The sequence below is a fragment of the Lissotriton vulgaris genome, chromosome 2_1, assembly GCF_964263255.1.
Source record: "Lissotriton vulgaris chromosome 2_1, aLisVul1.2, whole genome shotgun sequence".
In the NCBI taxonomy this organism is placed as follows: Eukaryota; Metazoa; Chordata; class Amphibia; order Caudata; family Salamandridae; genus Lissotriton; species Lissotriton vulgaris.
Genome location: NC_141687.1, coordinates 178,965,568 through 178,985,893, shown reverse-complemented (window position 1 = coordinate 178,985,893; position 20,326 = coordinate 178,965,568). Strand labels below are relative to the sequence as shown.

General features: G+C 42.4%; 1 protein-coding gene across 1 annotated transcript in view; it reads right to left on the bottom strand.

Annotated features, from left to right (window-relative positions):
* Nucleotides 1-1,054: 1,054 nt before the first annotated feature.
* STX1A (syntaxin 1A) overlaps nucleotides 1,055-20,326 on the bottom strand; it is a 443,582-nt gene continuing 424,310 nt past the window's right edge. The window contains exon 9 of the mRNA XM_086954690.1: nucleotides 1,055-11,133. Within this exon, the coding sequence (XP_086810816.1) occupies nucleotides 11,056-11,133 (78 nt within the window). The 3' untranslated portion in view covers nucleotides 1,055-11,055. The remainder of the gene's footprint in view (nucleotides 11,134-20,326) is intronic.

Sequence of the window (20,326 nt, the reverse complement as noted above, 5' to 3'; positions counted from 1 at the left end):
GGGTGGTGTCAATAGTCCATACTTATGATTCATGTTGACTGATTTATGTCTTTTGACTTACAATGTATGTGCTTCTGGCTTTCATTAGAAACCTCTTTTATGGTTCTGTCATTAACTTATAGATACCATTTGCTTTTTTAAAGAAATGTTTAGTACAAGACAGAGAACATTTTTGAAAATATATATTTGCAAGAAATATTAATAATGAATTGTCTAAATGAAAAAAAATTTGACTGAAACATATGTGATAATTGAATGATGAATTAAGTAGAATGCAATTTAGGTGCATACAAATTGAGTAAAAATTTATTCACTTTTACACAAGTCAAAGAAACTATATTTCATCTTTGATGGGAGATGGGTGCTTTCTACAGAACCTTATCTAATTAGAATTGTTTTGTTGATAGTAGGCAACTATCACTTTGCGGTGCACCCGTAGACAGGACAGAGTATCCCATAACTGCCCTACTTTTTTGATTAAATGACTTACTAAGGTGCAAGCAATCTCCTCTGCTTTATGTCCGTAAGCCAAGGGGGCTATACTCCAGTGCAGGTGTGTGGGCATGTCATGCCACCGCAGTCCCCATGTGGTGTCCGTGGCGGCGACTCATTCCAGGGAAAACTACGGCCACATTTCTTTCAAGTTTTATTGCATTCCTACCCACTCCAGCAACATGTTACTCATATTTGACCATTTCTCTAGCGCCCAGGGAAGATAACGCAGGCTGGCAGCATGAGCAGCTTCAAGCGGCATCCGCTTAAACCTTTTTAATTGTTGTATTATTAGTAGTTTTATTTTTTATTGCCAATACTTTTGTATCTGTCTGCCTTTCTTAAGTTATTAAGATAGATATTTAGATAGACCTGCGATGTAATGATTATTAGTGCAATTGCTAATATATCTTACGTGAGATGTACTGACTCCCAAAGCCGTGCCCCTGTGGTAGCACCTCTTGATGCCCTGGAACAAATGTGATGGCGATTCCATCCCTGAAACATCACTATGTTGTGCTGCAAAGCCTTTACAATACTCATATGAAAAACACAATCAAGGTACCAACAGATTGAAATGTTTATTCTACATAAAAATTTCACAAAATGGATAGCCGTTTACTTGAAAAGCTGAATGGGAAGGGATATTTGGCAGGGAGGGGTTCTTAGAAAGAAGGCAACACCAGACGTTATAACCCCCTTTAACACGCAGCAAGCCTGGGTCACGTAAAAAACAAGGACACTTAGAACACAGTACGTCAAAGATACAAATTCAAAGTCTTTCACTCGTAAAAAAAGATCCATTACAAAAAGGAGCCCAAGCAACACTTAAAAGCTGCCATTATCTCTCATGAGGCCCGGGGAAGAATACTGCATTCATATATGAGGCCCAGCAGGAGTTGGGGGAATCCACACAACACTCCGGACATCAAGGGGCAATCAACAGGACAGTCATCGGCAAACAAAGGGGGAAACATTTTCTCCGAGCACAAACAATCCCTTCCTGGAACTAGGCATCATGCAAATGAGCCCCAATGTTTATTGCACTATGGGTCTGGGGGAGATCTCTCTTTTTAGCTGTGGGGTGGCAGGTTGATAGCTGCCAACCAGGGAAAAATGAGAGAAATGTATTTAGGCGTGTAAGGTATAAATGTTTGTACCCGGTAGATCGAAGCTTTGACCTTTATTTTTTAAGTAGCACCACCATAATTTAAATTGTTCAGTCCAAAGTTCAGTTAGAAACGTGCCAAGTATTGGCCGCATAAAAAGCACTGACTCTTCCACTTCAAATAAACGTAACTAATTAAAATACAGCAGCACCAGAGCAGACGTTTGTTTGGCATGAAGATACAAGCTTGCAAAAGAAAAGCTCCGGTAAGACCAAATGATATGTGTCATATCAAGACTGAGGGGTTGTTGAGGCTTCTGAGCATTGGTGAAACACAGAATGCCTCTTCCATGTTATCCAAAGCAGTAGTTCTATATGACAAGACAGCACTTCCCAATAGGGGGCACTTTTCTCAGAAAGAAAGCTAAAAATGTGATCGAGTTATGAGGCAATTACAAAAATACCTTAAAATCTAGATCATGAAATAACCGAACTATGCAACTAAAACTAGTTTGTCAATACATAATTCTTCCTATTTTACATCCCTCCGTAAAACTGTATGACTTCATTGTGGGCAAGCAGGATCTTCTCAATCATCTGATAAGCAGGTTACTATTGTTTCTGGCACATGACGTTTGTAGGGCAGTAGATTTTTTTAGTGGCCCCCATTTTATAAATTGCTGTAATCAAAAAGTATAACTCTTTCAACTTTTCCCAAATTTCCGTAGCCCTCAGTGGGCTATAGAGAAATAACTATCCTCAACTGCTTTCTGTATGTTGGGGATTCCCTGCTATCATGACCAGGTATGTTACAAATTAAAATGAATCTAAACTGGCATTTTTGACAAATGGTCCCTATTTTTCGTTACCTTACATTAAAATGGAAGCTTTGGTTCGGGCCACTGCTGGTTTTCTGCTGATTACAAACCTCACAGTCACCTAGACCTGACTGTTGAACGTTGAAAGCCTTGGATTTGGTCAGTGATATGTTAGTCATGGTTCAGTTAAACTATGGGGAGGGGTATGACTATCTACAAAAAACACATTAAGGTTACTGATCTTAAAAATAATTTTCTGTACAACAAAATCATTTCCAATTGCAATGCCAGACCTTGAAAATGCATATATATTGTAACCTTCAAATCTATTTGTTTAAAAAATATATATAATATTTTGTTTCTTTCTCTACTTCATAACATAATTTATTACGATAAAATCAATGTTTAAAATATTGCATTAAAAAGGGAATAAATTTACTTCTAAAACAACGACTTTCAGGCCTAAGCCACAATGAAGGATATCCACTTAACCCCTGCTCTGTTTCCTCCATCAAGTCTTACAGTCAGCCTCCAATGTTCGGAGGCAGAAGCAATTAAGAATCTGGAGATAATATAATAGTTGGAGAGCTGTTGTTACACGTAAGCAACTTTTCCTTCTCTAGCAAGAGATCTTCCTCAAATGTATACCTTAAACTACATTTTATAGCAGCACCAAGAACAATACAAATCAGAAGGGAACTGAAGATTATTAACAAAACCTAGTCCTTCTATTTAAATTTGCTTTATAACCATGCCTAGAGGATAAAAGAAATGTGAACAGCATGATTTTAAGGAAAATGGGGAAAACATTTTGGCATTGCTGCCTGACAAATAGTCAAAAATACGCTACATGAAAAACAGCACTATAATATAAACATCATGTATGAACCCTAGGACTGCTGAAAGGGCAACAGTTGCCTTTGATTAAGCTCAATAACACACTTGTGTAGCCATAAAAACACAATAACCTACAATGTAACCAAAAGGGCAACACAATCTAACAGCAATAGGTGTTCTGCTTAAGAAACATGGAAGCAACATTCTACTCAATACATAATAAGGGGGAACACCATGAACAAATAAATAACTTTTGTTGGAGAAACTCCGCCAGTCACTAAAATAAGAAAATGCAGTGAAAAGTTTTCTTCAAGACTTGGGAGATTACAGAAGGACCTTAGTAGCAAACCATAACTAAGCGAAAACATTCTGGATCCTTGCCATGAGTTACAGTAAAAAATGTTGGTTTCATTAGAAAAGCTCATAAGAAGAAATAATTACAGTGGTTCAGACACCTAAACCTCAAGAAGATAAGGTCAAGGATTAATTCTGTCTTCTTTTCAACTGTAGACCACTTCATTGGGCGGATTAAAAAAGGTAAACAATTTCCACTAGTCTACAATATATTCCGTTAACAATTCTAATATATTACAGACAAAGGTATGTAAAACATTAGCAGGAATTCTGTGGCTTCCAAGTCTAACTTATCAATGTCCGAAAACTAAAAAGAAATGTTGAACCAATCCCCAGAAACAACTTAAATGTGAGCACCCTTACGATTGCCCATCAACAGTCCACTCTTGGGTAGCGTTAAAATGACTAGATGGGGCTCGTGCCAGGCACCCAAAGTTCAGCCCCAGATTCTCAGTACAGAAAGCTCCAATCTAATGAAGAGAAACAGAATATTCTGTGCATACTGTCCTCTTACATGAAAGCCAATTTCTCCATGAAGCCAGACACACCGAATAATTAAACTGAACATTCCCTATGGCTGCAGGTTGATAAGTTACGGACACCTATTGATAGGATCAAAGCTTCAGGTCTAAAAGTGTCATGGGGAGCTTGTGTAATGGCTGAGATAGGCAGCCTTAATCACAGTCATTTTGCATAGTGAGAAAAAACAGAATCATCTTGGAGAAATAAAGAAAACGAACAAGTGACTAGAAAAATGTTGGCTCTTCGAAGCCACTTTTGTAAGGGTAGCATTGGAAAATCTAAGTTCAGGAGATAAATCAGGGTACAAGTTCAATACATAACATATAGTTTGTTGACCGATGGGGAGTCCTAGTTAAGGCAAGTTTGTATTTTCACCTGAAATGCCTGTTTGACATCTACTGACATTGTCAATGGTCGACAAGTGAACTTATGAAAATTTCCAAACCATGGATACAGGTCAGTAGTGTAACTAAAGAATCTGGCATGAAAGCAAACTCCTCCCAGGAACATTAAAAGAGTATTAACAAAACACTCACTTAACCTTTGGAGATTGTGGTAAGCTACTGAGCTATGATCCCAGGGAAAAGGCCCTATGATGCTTAATTTGTAACACAATGTAAGGTGTAAGGAAATATATAAGTTAGCAAAGGCAAAGTTCATGCTTGCTGGACGGTCAGTACAAGCACCTTACACCAAGACACTGCAGTGTAAAAGTGGAATTAATGATCAAGGCAGAAAAGGTGTTGGGTTTATATTTGTGTACTTTAACAAACCAAACCAAAGAGAAGTTGGTTTGTAATATGGCTCACTGGAAAGGTTTGGCAACAAACCCATTGTTTTCAAAATGGTTGCTATAAGTTATTTGTTGAAACATTAATACATAGTCAGGCTAAGTAAGGAAATTCAAACCATGAGCTGAGGAAATGTGTTAACCTATAGAAAGGATATTCAATGAAGCCAGAGAAAACTAAGACTAAAATAATATCTGTCTATTAAAAGGCCCTGTAAAGATTGACGCAACCTAAAGTGAGGACCAATCAATGTTCTATAATAACAGATAGTTTAAAAAAATTAACATGATCTTTAAATTAACCTAGTCTCCTGAATATAGACCAGGCACATCAGTCAATGCTCTAAAATTATCTTTAAAATATAACATTACCAATTCAGATATTAAACTGATATCACTGAATTCTGCTTCGAACTACAGTTGATCATTTCGTAGAATGACTGGAGCATCCGGCTGGTCAACTTTTCCCAATGTGGCAGCGTAGCCAATTCCATTATCTGGGGAACAACGCTTTGAAACAAAACAGGGCCAGAAAGTAAACATATGTGAATAACACATATTTGAAGTGACCACCTCAGTACAGACAGGTATTAAAGGGTTTAAAATTATTGTTCTGTAAAAAAGGAGAACTAGGATATGATATAATTTTAAGTCAGTATTAATGACTTGAAATTGTATCATGCAACCAGATGTGCACATGTACATATACATATATACATATATATTCATAAAAAGCATATATTTCTATATGTATACATATCAAAACATATACAAATACAAAAAAGTAGAATCACACACCTTTAGCATGTGCCATAAGATCTGTTTAAACTCCTCCCAAGAAAGGCTGTAGTTTCTTTGAAGGAGACACATGTTCAAATCTCCCCAGTCTTGAAGCACATAAAATTGCTTTCAGCACCAACCCATGCACTTTTGGTTTGAAAAGTTGATGCTAAAAACCTCCCGAGCACCGAAAGGTGAGAAACAGGATAGCTCTGATGTCTTTATGAATACTGAAGGCACCATCAGTTCTGCAGATATGTTCAACAAGTTTGAGTATAGATGGAAGCCTCACCAGTAGTGGAGACTGTTCCTGATGTGGTGAAGGTGAGATATGTCTGTGCTTAATTTGTAATAAGTGCCAGGGCCCTATCAGGAGGTCACTACAGCTTGAAAAACACATTGCCCCTGCAAGTGCTGCCAATGATAGTAACACAACTACTAACTATCACACTCCTGTGTGTGTGACAATTCAGACTATTCCAGGCCCCCAAAGCTATAAGAATGGCTTGGGCGGCAGGTAATAGTAATTTTTAATGCATATTGCATTAATAATGTACTGTTGTGGTCATCTCTAAATTATTTAGACAGTGCCACTTTATGGCAGGTTGTCACAAGCACCAGTGTTGACAATTAAGTGCTGGTGCCGACCCCTGGAAACCACTGGCTCAAATTAAGCACTGGGTATGGTCCTTCCTGGCACTTAAAAGTAGAGAAATTCATTTTTGTGTACTAGTACTATGCTGCAAACATCTCATATGACCCGATTAGGGACTTTTGCCTCGGATGAAATAACTGCTATTTCCACTCCTAGGGCTCAGCCAGCCGTCAATAGAAATGCTGTCCCACTTTCTGCAACTAGAGGTAAGGGATAAAATTGACTGGAACTATGTACAAATATTGAAGAGACAGCAGCCCTCTGAGGATTCTCTCCTTATACTTGAAATATGTGCGGTAAACTGTGGTATGGAAGACTATGATGGGAGTAGAGCAAGAAGTATCTTCACCTCAACAAAGGGAGATCAAGCAACATAATCGGGTGGAGAAACTTATCTAGTGCATGGCTACAGCAATGTTAACTGCTCTTTAAATATTCACTACTGAGGGTTCCCAGCCTCAGGATGGGAAATAATTCAAGATCTAGGAAAGATTCTGTGCTGAACAGATAAAAACTTCGTTTCTCAACGGTGGGGAATGGGGAAAATTCCTCAAACTTAATCCTCTGGTGGTATATTGGCATTAGATACAAATGTAAAGGATCAATCAACTTTTTTCTCTGAGTGGTGCAACAAATATATATATATATATATATATATATTTTTTTTTTACTTATACCATTTAAAAAGGCACTATAGTTCAGAGCCAGAAAAAAACAATGTAACAATTTTTGATTTAAAAAAATGGATTTTTAAATATAAGAGTGCTGATGTCTGTTCTCATGGCCTGATATTAATTTATGATTATCATATCTCAGAGGAATCTCTAGCTTTAGAACTGTTTTCTTTCTAACTTTCATCCTACATTTCTAATGACGTGTTTTTGCTCATTCTGGTACATTTCAGATACCCTACAAAAGCTGTATACCCGAGATGTTAGTTAAAGTCACTCGTCTCATACAAACTACTATGTTTATTTAGGTCAACTGACTTGGACCATCTAATGAGCTGAAAACCTGAACGTGGCTTCGAGCCAGGCAAACCAAAACAAAGATGGCAAACAAGTTAGAGAAGGATACTTGAGGGGTGAGTTTCCATCTTCATAACATTTGCATGCTGAATGTGCTGTCACGCTTGATGATTGAGGATAAATTATGTTCCCTTAATTGCCCAGTATGCTGCTGATGGATAACCATGTTCCAACAGCCCTTGGAAGATGTCTGAGTGAGGTTTGCACCTATGGCATTCCTCTGAACTCCAGATAGTGAGCTTTTCTGAGATTGTGGCTTCAGATCATTCTCCCCAGTTTTAACCCCAACTGATTCTGCCTTGCCATCTTGTCAGGGTGCATAACTGCATTAGAACATTTCTCTGTTATATAAATGTTGTGCCTATTGGGGTCAAGTGGAGCTGGTGGAATCTTTAAAATGTTTACAAGTCAATTTTAGTTCATTCTTACTGTAATAACTAGAACTGAATTATCTCTTACCGGGTGTTGGAATGCCCAAGCTTCATTACGTTGTAGGTTCAAAGTGGGGTAACTGGTTCCTTTTATCTTACTTCAGGCTGTCCATCTCACCTTCCATTTGCAACAGGGCATACCTTGAATGAAGGTTCCTCATGACTGGGAGCTGGGTAGGTCCAACATTTGGGATTAGCTTATTAATAAGTAAGTGTCCAGAAAAGTGAACTAGCTTGCCAGTTACATGGGCTGGGATACTTCCTGAAATAGATCAGGTACATCCGTAGAGCATGCCAGTGCAGCAGTTCACCTGTTATCAGTTGCATAGCTATCGTTACTGTAGCAGGAGCAGGGGCAACTGGGCCCTAGGGTGTGCAGGTCCCACACCACACCAATTAGAAATGTCTTCTATTTACCTACCCAGGAGACTAGGGGCTGTTCTGTTGCATTAAAGGCCCATAACACCCTGGCCATGCCACTGTCTTATCACTAGATGAATTAGCCCTGAGCTTGTAAATGCCATACTGCAGAAAGAACTTGGTGGTCTAACTATCAGAGCATATACGCCATACCCTCATGTGTATCTCTATTAAAGGACACAACAACATGTTCTACAAAAAAAACTGGCATTTGTACTCAGGCTGGCTGCGCACAGATATATTGCTCTTTTTGCTGAGTTTTCTCCCAGCAATCTAAATGAGTTTCGTTCCAAGAAACTCATAGCCCACAATCTGTGAATGAGTGGTAGGTGAACGTGATTTTGTTTTGCTCACATCCATCCGATCACATCGCTAAAAAAACATATGCTAAGCATACCGCTGTTTTCAAGCCCAACATATTTGGTACTTGTTTAACGATCTCTGATGGAAACAGTGGCCCATAAAGCTAGTGGGCTTGAACTGGACTGGCAGAAGAGAGCTGGCATTTCACAAATCTACGATTCTAAACGAAAATTCCGCAGAAGAGTCTCTAATATGAATGTTGAGCACAGCAGGCACTATAGCATCCCTTTTGCCACTGGGGAGGTTTGACAGTGTTTTATAAGAAGATAGGTGTGGCGCAGTGCCAGAGCAGCAGACTCCGGAGCGTGGGGTTCACGTTCGATCTCCGGTAACGGCGGCAGCTCAGCTCATCATCATGTGACTGGGCAATATCTCACTCCAGCTCCCCAACGGCTCCCCACCACCTGGGTGATAGGTTCATGCTTTGCAAATGTGGGCTTATTATTATCATTATAAGAAACATCCTGCTCGAAGAATGACTGGTGTAGATCATGGTTTTCTTATTGGTATTGAACTTTTTGTCAGCTGTTACGTCCCCTGACAAAACTGACTGTGATACAAACCCAGCCGGTTCGAAAAAGTGCCTTTGGCACCTGTCTACATTGACCATAACCTTGCATAGTTTTGGCTGGATTACACAGTGGGAGTGAACACCCAGTCCGAAGAGGACAATGTTGGCAGAATGACATCATATTCTGAAACAACTAAAAATCATGAGGCTAGTTGCCTCTGCGCACATTCTGTCACCATCTCAATTCATTATTATGTGTGGGGAGGGGCAGCCTGGACTATAGTCATTTACTCCCACTGGTAGCTAGACTCTTGGTGACCCATGTTTCATCAGCAGTGATCCTGAGCTGGTAGATGGCTCACACACCACAGTGCTACTTGTGTGTGCATGTCCAGGTTAGCAGGGTAGCCCATCAGTGTCGGAGGGCGGTGTGCCGCTGAATCAGTGTTTGGATGAATGCCTTGGTTGTTCCATAGTAAACAGGATGATTAGCTTGCTGCGAATTGACAGTGTTCGCATAAATTGGTTTCTTTTTTCTGCGGAAGATCCTCAGATATTGATACCAGCCCACACTGCCAGAAGCCCTTCTTTGATCTGTTCCCTTAACTCTACTGCTAGGACAATAACCAACGTCGGTGAGGGTATGAAAGTTCAGAAGTCATAAGATAAGCAACACCAGCATCAAATCCAACTTCCACAGCATGAACCTACTTTAAACACGACTCCTCCCGCTAGATCTTAAAAACTAACCCAAAGCCACAGCAAAAGGGAAGCACAGAAAGCAGTTCTGAGGTGGACAAGGAGTCAAAAGTCCTTTGACGTTCATGGGTGGAGGCAGTCTCGCTAAGAAGCTCTGATCTCCACTCAAAGTGTTTGGTCCTTGTTAACAGTAACGTTGCCACCGCACTGAAAACTATACAGGGGTTCCCACCTCCCCTCTCTGATCCCACACCCCACCCACTCTTTGCATATATCTGGTAATGAACAAACATGCACACACACACACATGGATGGATACAATAGTATATACTCTCACTCTACCTTCCTTTAGAACTCTCTTACTATTAATTCATCTGCTGCTTGCCTTCTCTGCAAACAGGGTGTATAAACCCATCTCTGGCACCAATAACCACATGTTCCTACACAGGAGCACCTGGGGTGAGTTCATTTACACTCTAACTGTGACAGGAGAAGAGGTTACAACTCACCAAAGAAATACAAGTCAACAGAATTAACAATGCCTCTTGGACCTCAGTTCTGCCTAACATCTAAAACTACTTTAACCTGACAAATCCATTCAGTTTACCTTGTTCCATATAGACCCACCCAGATTTACATATTAATTCTAATAATAAAACTGAACTTTAATACAGTGTTAACCCTTACGTATCGAAACTCTGATTTATATATGTTCTGTACCCATTTCAATAACTCTCCATTATAGCCCACAGACAGACGAAAGTGCTATGCAGTTTGCATACAGTTCATTGCAGTAGATGCATTAAACGGCTGGGCTAGTTTAAGCGTAGCCCTGCCAGCCTTGGATGCAGTTCGCCAGAGGCATTGAAGACAACGTGAGCCGCCATCAATTTAACGGACCAACTGGAATCACTTTAGCATTGTCAGCTGCCTTATCGGTGGTCTTCTAAGCGCTGCATTCAACTCCAGTACAACAGAAGGCATCTTGCCAGCTTCAGTGAATTCTATCCAAGGCAAACTCCTCCGAGTCAGACTCACGATCGTGTCCGCCCAGCCCCTCCATACAGACACACAAAGTGTTACAAAAAGGAATGTCATGCATATGAAATCCACATTCCAGTGGCAGGAATGGTCTCTCTTTTCAAAGTAGGCTATGTGCAGTTCTGAGCTTCAGTTGGCGGCGGCTGGAAGGTCAACATCACATTGGCATCTTTCTTTTCTTGTTCCATGATCAAATAGTTTTGGAACTATCCGAAGATGCCACCAAACGTGGAGGCGATGACCACCCCCAACACCACGCAGCAGATAATGATCATAATCTTCTTCTGTAGATGCAGAATCATCCATGCAGCAAAGAAGAGAGAAGAAGAGATGGCAAGAGTTAGCTCATGCTATACCAGCAGCACTGCAGACCAATGACAATATATGAACAACAAACAAGCATCCATTTCTTTTGGTGTTTTACAAAACCCTGCCTTGGTACTTTGTTGTCTGCCTCAAAGCTTTGGATGCGATAGACCATTTACAGAGGTAAGACAAAAGCAAAAGAGTAATTCATGGAATACGAATAGTAACAGAAGACTGGAAATAACTAATAACAAGCATTTGCAATGCAATAGGTCTCGCATTAGGAAAGTTAGAGCTATTGGTTTTGTAAATGACACATTTTTATTTATGTGTTGGTTTTGAAAATAGCGAAAATAATAGCTTTGTCATTTACAATGCCAATACTTTTATCTTTTGCAAATGTGACACCTATAGCATTTGTAATGCAACATGTTTTGTATTTACGTGACTTAGATGTATTGCTATTACAAATAACAATGGCTAAATTTTTTTAAATAATTAATACTTAAATAAAAGTTATTGTAATTTATAATGGCAATAGCTTAAACTTTTGTAAATAACTTTTGTGAAGATTATGTTCAGTGTATTTTATTGCGACGAAAATCCAAGAACAGAAGTGAAATATTAACATCTTTTTGTGACATTTGTAATAAAGCTTGAAACATTGAGAGAACATATTTGAACCAGTTGTTGTTGAATGGTTGCACAGATTGATACTGTGGTGGCACTGAGTGATGTGGCGACGAGTGATGCTGTGGCGATCAGTGATGCTGTGGTAGCGCGTAGTGATGTTGTGGTGCCCCTGAGTGATGCTGTGGTGGTGCCATAGATAGAGTGAGGGCGATAGATATCTATAGGGAGGGCTATAGATATATAGAGTGAGGGCGATAGAGAGGGCGATAGATAAATAGCGTGAGGGCGAGAGATAGCGTGAGGGCGAGAGATAGAGTGAGCGAGAGATAGAGTGAGGGCAAGAGATAGAGTGAGGGCAAGAGATAGAGTGAGGGCAAGAGATAGAGTGAGGGCAAGAGATAGAGTGAGGGCAAGAGATAGAGTGAGGGCGAGAGATAGAGTGAGGGCAAGAGATAGAGTGAGGGCGAGAGATAGAGTGAGGGCGATAGATAGAGTGAGGGTGATAGATAGATGTGTGTGGTTGTGTGTGTGGTTGTGTGTGGTTGTGTGTGTGGTTAGGTGTGGTTGTGTGTGTGGTTGTGTGTGTGGTTGGGTGTGGTTGTGTGAGGTTGTATGTGTGGCTGTCTGTGTGTGGTTGTGGTTGTGTGTGTTGTTGGGTGTGGTTGTGGGTATGTGTGGTTGGGTGTATTTCTGTGGTTGGGTGTGTGGTTGTGTGTGTGGTTGTGTGTGTGATTGTGTTTGTGGTTGTGTGTGTGGTTGTGTGTGTGATTGTGTTTGTGGTTGTGTGTGTGATTGTGTTTGTGGTTGTGTGTGTGTGTGGTTGTGTGTGAGATTGTGTGTGTGTGTGGTTGTGTGGTTGTGTGGGTGGCGTTGTGTGTGTGTGTGGTTGTATGTGTGTAGTTGTGTGTGTGTGTGCGTAGTTGTGTGTTGTATGTGTGTGGTTGAGTGTGTGTGTGCGTGGTTGTATGTATGTGTGTGTGCGGTTACAGAAGGATGTACGTGGAAGAGAGCAGCAGATCAGCACAGCAGAAGAGAACAGGGAGTTAAAGAAGGAGGCGGGTGGAAGAGAGCAGCAGATCAGCACAGGAGAAGAGAACAGGGAGTTAGAGGAGGTGGCGGTGGAAGGGAACAGCAGATCAGCACGGGAGAAGAGAAAAGGGAGTTGGAGAAGGGGGCGGGTGGAAGAGAGCAGCAGGTCAGCATGGGAGAACAGAACAGGGAGTTAAAGAAGGAGGCGGGTGGAAGAGAGCAGAAGATCAGCACAGGAGAAGAGCAGAGAACAGGGAGTTAAAGAAGGTGGTGGGGTGGAAGAGAGCAGCAGATCAGTACAGGAGAAGAGAATAGGGAGTTAAAGAAGGAAGCGGTGGAAGAGAGCAGCAGATCAGCATGGGAGAAAAGAACAGGATTTAAAGAAGGAGGCGGGTGGAAGAGAGCAGCAGATCAGCACAGGAGAAGAGAATAGAACAGGGAGTTAGAGAAGGAGGTGAGGTGAAAGAGAGCAGCAGATCAGCAGAAGTTAACAGGGAGTTAAAGAAGGAGGTGGGGTGGAAGAGAGCAACAGATCAGCACAGGAGAAGAGAAGAGAACAGGGGGTTAGAGAAGGAGGTGAGGTGGAAGAGAGCAGCAGATTAGCACAGGAGAAGAGAACAGGGAGTTAAAGAAGGAGTCGGGTGTAAGAGAACAGCAGATCAGCACAAGAGAAGAGAATAGGGAGTTAGAGAAGGAGTTGTTTGGAAGAGAGGGAGGGCGATAGATAGAGGGAGGGCGATAGATAGAGGGAGGGCGATAGATAGATAGAGGGAGGGTGATAGATAGAGGGAGGGCGATAGATAGATAGATAGATAGATAGATAGATAGATAGATACGCCACAGGAGTCTCCACCCGCTTGGCATTTATGGACGTGTCAAGCGCCTTTGACTATGTCTCCCGTTCAAAGCTGTGAGCTATTTTAGAGAGCATGGGTATTGATGAGGGGTTGGTCTTCGCTATAACCTCACAGCTTCAGTCAGGTTTGGGAGCGCTGGCGCATGCTCCGAACCATTCAGCATTAAGCGTGGGGTGCTCCAAGGTTGCGTCCTCGCCCCAATCTTTTTTCTCCTTTATACGAATGACCTGGTGAAATCATTGGTATCTGTTGGGGTAGATGTTCTGTATGTGGAGAATAAGGCCATGCTCACATTATTATATGCTGACGATGCGGTCCTCCTGGCTAGGACGGTCAATTGCCTTAAAAAACATTTCGTTAGTTATGTCAGCTTCATGAGAGATCAGAGCCTGGGGCCAAATTTTAAGAAAACATTTACTATTATATGTGGCCCAAGAAATACTAAAACCTGTACCTCCTTGCTTGTCATGTCTATTGGTAAAAAGCCTATTGCTCCTATATTAGAGATATACAACCGGAAATGCTTGCCGATCTTAACGTATGGAATGGGTATCTGGGGGTGCAGAAATGCACATGCGATGCAGATAGAGGAGAATAGATTCTGCTGCCGGTTACTAGGCATATGTTGTACCTGGACTTTGTCTCTTTTCCCCGGGTTTGTATTTCCTTGTTGCTCTCTTGATGTCACTGTGAGATTACCTGGTAACATCATAGAATGTTGGGGGTTTTGCCTGAGCCTACTGGCAGTTGGAGGCAGGCTGAGTGACAGGGAGGTCACTCCTGGTGGGGTCTCTTAATTACCATCTTAACATCTGGACCTGTAACTATCTTGAATAAAGCAACTTAAATATATTCATGACTCAAGGACTTCTTTTACCCACAACATTTTGGCGACGAGGATGGAAATTTGGTGTTTAGTCTCCTGCCTTTACTCTTTGTACTGGTTCACTTTTGTTTTGGCAGATTCTTTTCATTATACATAGAGTGCCGGAGACGTCTGGTATTCTTTTACTTGTGTTTTTTTTAGGCCTCCTATTTTTCCATTAATTTCTTGTATGTTTCTTACTTTTGGCCATTATTAGGAAGAGGGTGGTGGTGTGCGTTACGTTATTGGTGGCTTTTGTGTCTTCCATGTTCTTCCACTTCCCTTTCTTTCCCATGTTTTTTATATGTTCGTATCTTCTTGTTTGGCGCCATAGTTTATTTGCTTATTTAATAACGATATTAGTATGTATCAATTTGTTCTTTTCCCTAAAGAAAGGAGATATGTTGTACCTGGACTTTGCCTCTTTTCCCCTGGTTTGTATTTCCTTGTTGCTCTCTTGATGTCACTGTGAGATTACCTGGTAACATCATAGAATGTTGGGGGTTTTGCCTGAGCCTACTGGCAGTTGGAGGCAGGCTGAGTGACAGGGAGGTCCAGATGTTAAGATGGTAATTAAGAGACCCCACCATCTTAACATCTGGACCTGTAACTATCTTGAATAAAGCAACTTAAATATATTCATGACTCAAGGACTTCTTTTACCCACAACATTCCTCTCTCATCCCTGCATTTCTCCCTACATCTGGAGCTAGGCATGGAGTATGTCCAAGATACCATCAATGCTGCCCCCCTGGCTCTCAATTTGGTCCAACAAAGAAGCCGAATTCAATCGAGCAGTCATTAGAAACTGTATAACCTGTGCTCATGGTTTGGCCATTCCATGGTTACAATGTATTAAAAATTGCTTCTCTGCACTTGGCTGTATCTCTTTGTTTGAGCATCCTGAGGCCATCCAAAAAAAGAATAAAAATTGGGTCCGGGACAGTTTTTGCAAACACGAAGAAGTCACTAGGGAACTAATGGAAGTGGCCAAACCTTCAATTAGAGATGACTGTATTATCCAAACTACTCCAAAAATTGCCTAGTATCTACTATACGTGATCAAAGTTTATAAAAGAACACTGTTAGCAAGATTTTGTCTGGGTTCTTTCACTGGTTGATATGTTTTCCCATAGGTCAGTACTCTTCTGACACTGTTGCCATTTGTCCACGTGATGAGCAATCGAGCCAAACCAATTTACATTTTGTCTATTTTTTTGTAAAGTTTTCTACGTGCAAAGCGGCCCTTTTCTATTTACTGCAGCTTAACAATTGTAATGTCTGCTATGCAGGTGCTAGTTTTCTGAAGTGCACTTTAAGCTAAAAGAAGGAGTTTGCTGTTTTGATATAAAAGCTTTTTTATTCTCTTTTTAACATAATCTTTGACATTGCTCTTTTAAATGTATGCTGCTGCTCTCAAATTTTATTCATTTGGCACCTTATTTTATTAGCTATGAAGCCCCTGGAACCAGAACTTTTATACTGTCACTTTATTCAATGCAAACTAACTTAATGAGTAGTTGTTTGCAAAAAATGTGGTGGTTTGTAATTAACATATATTTTACCCATAAATTTGCACAATGAACTGTATAATTTTTAAATATGTGGTCGAAATTTTTCAACATGTGTGTGTAGTTTGTTTTTATCGTTTGTGTCCTTTATGATCTGCCTTTGGAAGATCGAATGAAAACAATTTGACTTGACTTGATTGCTCATGTAAGCAGTAGCCCTGTATGGGGTGAATATACTGCAAATGGGCTGCAGGAGGCTCGCGGCCTGCTCTGCGTTTCAGTGAAAGGTGTGCAATCAGAATATAAAATCGAGACGGGAAAATGCAAAGCAATTCACCAGTGCACTGCTCACTTTTTATTTGCATTTTAAAGGCAATGGGCAGCATCCTGTACGATGAAATGTTGTTTCTGAAAAAAATTAGCTAACATCCATAAATTGCACAGTATTAGGATCCGCTTTTCAAAAGGAGTTGAAGCGATTAGAAACCTATATTTAGAAGGGGATCAATAAAAGCAGAAATGTAACTTATGGAGGTAGATTTGCATTTATCAGAATATATTTTATGCATTGATCCGGTAGCGGAGGCCCAGCCTTTCTGTTTCAGTGTCTATAAATTACAACTGACTGTCATCCTTTTTCCCTCAGACCCCTAGGACTGTGAAAATAACGAGAGGTGGCATCAAATGCTGCTATTAGATTTGTAGGGGCGGAAGTGGGGGAGGGGGAGTGAAAGGCTGCAACACTACATGCAAAAACAACAGGTGAGGAACCGAATGTGGATCAATGTCACACACTCAACCCAGTCCGAAGATCTGGGCCCAAATCCATCGTTTTTTTGCACTCCACACCACCCCGGGTTAGACAATGGCGATATGCAAATCAGCTCTGACCCTGTGCCCCATGGGAACAGTCCAGTCCGAACTACAAAAGCCATGTCCTTCCCAGAACGGAATCAAGCATCCGAGGACCGGACCGGTTTCGAGGTAACACCTCTCATCAGCCCGGCTAGCTTGATTCCAGTGGTGTGGAGTGCCTGGGACCCACGTCTGGGCATCCCCAGTGCACTTAGGGCGGAATTTGCAAAAACAACAGGTGATGGACCGAATGTGGATCAATGTCACACACTCAACCCAGTCCGAAGATCTGGGCCCAAATCCATCGTTTTTTTGCACTCCACACCACCCCGGGTTAGACAATGGCGATATGCAAATCAGCTCTGAACCTGTGCCCCATGGGAACAGTCCAGTCCGAACTACAAAAGCCATGTCCTTCCCAGAACGGAATCAAGCATCCGAGGACCGGACCGGTTTCGAGGTAACACCTCTCATCAGCCCGGCTAGCTTGATTCCAGTGGTGTGGAGTGCCTGGGACCCACGTCTGGGCATCCCCAGCGCACTTAGGGCGGAATTTGCAAAAACAACAGGTGATGGACCGAATGTGGATCAATGTCACACACTCAACCCAGTCCGAAGATCTGGGCCCAAATCCATCGTTTTTTTGCACTCCACACCACCCCGGGTTAGACAATGGCGATATGCAAATCAGCTCTGACCCTGTGCCCCATGGGAACAGTCCAGTCCGAACTACAAAAGCCATGTCCTTCCCAGAACGGAATCAAGCATCCGAGGACCGGACCGGTTTCGAGGTAACACCTCTCATCAGCCCGGCTAGCTTGATTCCAGTGGTGTGGAGTGCCTGGGACCCACGTCTGGGCATCCCCAGCGCACTTAGGGCGGAATTTGCAAAAACAACAGGTGATGGACCGAATGTGGATCAATGTCACACACTCAACCCAGTCCAAAGATCTGGGCCCAAATCCATCGTTTTTTTGCACTCCACACCACCCCGGGTTAGACAATGGCGATATGCAAATCAGCTCTGACCCTGTGCCCCATGGGAACAGTCCAGTCCGAACTACAAAAGCTATGTCCTTCCCAGAACGGAATCAAGCATCCGAGGACCGGACCGGTTTCGAGGTAACACCTCTCATCAGCCCGGCTAGCTTGATTCCAGTGGTGTGGAGTGCCTGGGACCCACGTCTGGGCATCCCCAGCGCACTTAGGGCGGAATTTGCAAAAACAACAGGTGATGGACCGAATGTGGATCAATGTCACACACTCAACCCAGTCCGAAGATCTGGGCCCAAATTTTTGCAAATTCCGGACTGGACTGTTCCCATGGGGCACAGGGTCAGAGCTGATTTGCATATCGCCATTGTCTAACCCGGGGTGGTGTGGAGTGCAAAAAAACGATGGATTTGGGCCCAGATCTTTGGACTGGGTTGAGTGTGTGACATTGATCCACATTCGGTCCATCACCTGTTGTTTTTGCAAATTCCGCCCTAAGTGCGCTGGGGATGCCCAGACGTGGGTCCCAGGCACTCCACACCACTGGAGTCAAGCTAGCCGGGCTGATGAGAGGTGTTACCTCGAAACCGGTCCGGTCCTCGGATGCTTGATTCCGTTCTGGGAAGGACATGGCTTTTGTAGTTCGGACTGGACTGTTCCCATGGGGCACAGGGTCAGAGCTGATTTGCATATCGCCATTGTCTAACCCGGGGTGGTGTGGAGTGCAAAAAAACGATGGATTTGGGCCCAGATCTTTGGACTGGGTTGAGTGTGTGACATTGATCCACATTCGGTCCATCACCTGTTGTTTTTGCAAATTCCGCCCTAAGTGCGCTGGGGATGCCCAGACGTGGGTCCCAGGCACTCCACACCACTGGAGTCAAGCTAGCCGGGCTGATGAGAGGTGTTACCTCGAAACCGGTCCGGTCCTCGGATGCTTGATTCCGTTCTGGGAAGGACATGGCTTTTGTAGTTCGGACTGGACTGTTCCCATGGGGCACAGGGTCAGAGCTGATTTGCATATCGCCATTGTCTAACCCGGGGTGGTGTGGAGTGCAAAAAAACGATGGATTTGGGCCCAGATCTTTGGACTGGGTTGAGTGTGTGACATTGATCCACATTCGGTCCATCACCTGTTGTTTTTGCAAATTCCGCCCTAAGTGCGCTGGGGATGCCCAGACGTGGGTCCCAGGCACTCCACACCACTGGAGTCAAGCTAGCCGGGCTGATGAGAGGTGTTACCTCGAAACCGGTCCGGTCCTCGGATGCTTGATTCCGTTCTGGGAAGGACATGGCTTTTGTAGTTCGGACTGGACTGTTCCCATGGGGCACAGGGTCAGAGCTGATTTGCATATCGCCATTGTCTAACCCGGGGTGGTGTGGAGTGCAAAAAAACGATGGATTTGGGCCCAGATCTTTGGACTGGGTTGAGTGTGTGACATTGATCCACATTCGGTCCATCACCTGTTGTTTTTGCAACACTACATGCAGCAGACTGCCTGCAACCGGCATTCATTCAAATGCTGCTATGACAGAAAAACCCCTGCGAATTCAAACAAAATGAGAAACTGAAAACAAAATGATTATATTTTAATGAAGTTTTCATACAGAGGAATTTCATTTACTAGGTCATTCCCTATACGAAGGAAAACCTAGAATTCTCTTTTTCGGTTTCTGTACAGAGGAAGAAACAAACAGGGTAATAGATGATTTCACTCCTTGGCTGCTGTTGTTATGCTTTTTGTCAGTAGTGTAGTAATGTAGCCTTGGGCACTAATGCAAACAAGGAAAAATAACTGCCCATCCACCGGATGAGTACTAAATGACAGCCATGTTTTGGGTGTATGCGCCCCTCCCACTGATCGGCTCCGGTGCACTGCACCTGCTGTTCTGATGGCTGCGCCCCTGCTATCTGCCTCCGACAAGATTTGCTGAAGCCTAAAGAAACCTATTTAACAAAAAAAGGTGGTAAGTATGAATGTTCTGAGCGCATGTGACTGGATCGCATGCCAAAGGTCTATATTTACAAATTTTGCACAAGTGAAAAAACAGCCGCATCCATTTGCACGTTTGCTACTTGAGTATTAGGATGTGGAACAAAATGTATTCAGGGCAAACATGGCACAAATGTATTCCACCATATATGTGTTGTGTTTTCATAATAGGGAGTGGAGGAAATATATTTTCCTCCCGTTTTCCACATGTGAAAGATGGAACAACGTTCAGGGTAAAATCAGTTTGCTCCATTTTTTTGGGCCAAGCGCATACTTGGTACAAAATTAGCTACCTTTATTTTTAAAATGTCTTACCTACTGGGAATCCTTTTTAAGGAATGTTATATATGTTTTCACTACCTCTTTCCACCACGTTTGTCCTGGTATATAGACTGCAGAACATTCTGCTCGTTCCATGTTAAAGTGACAGAAGT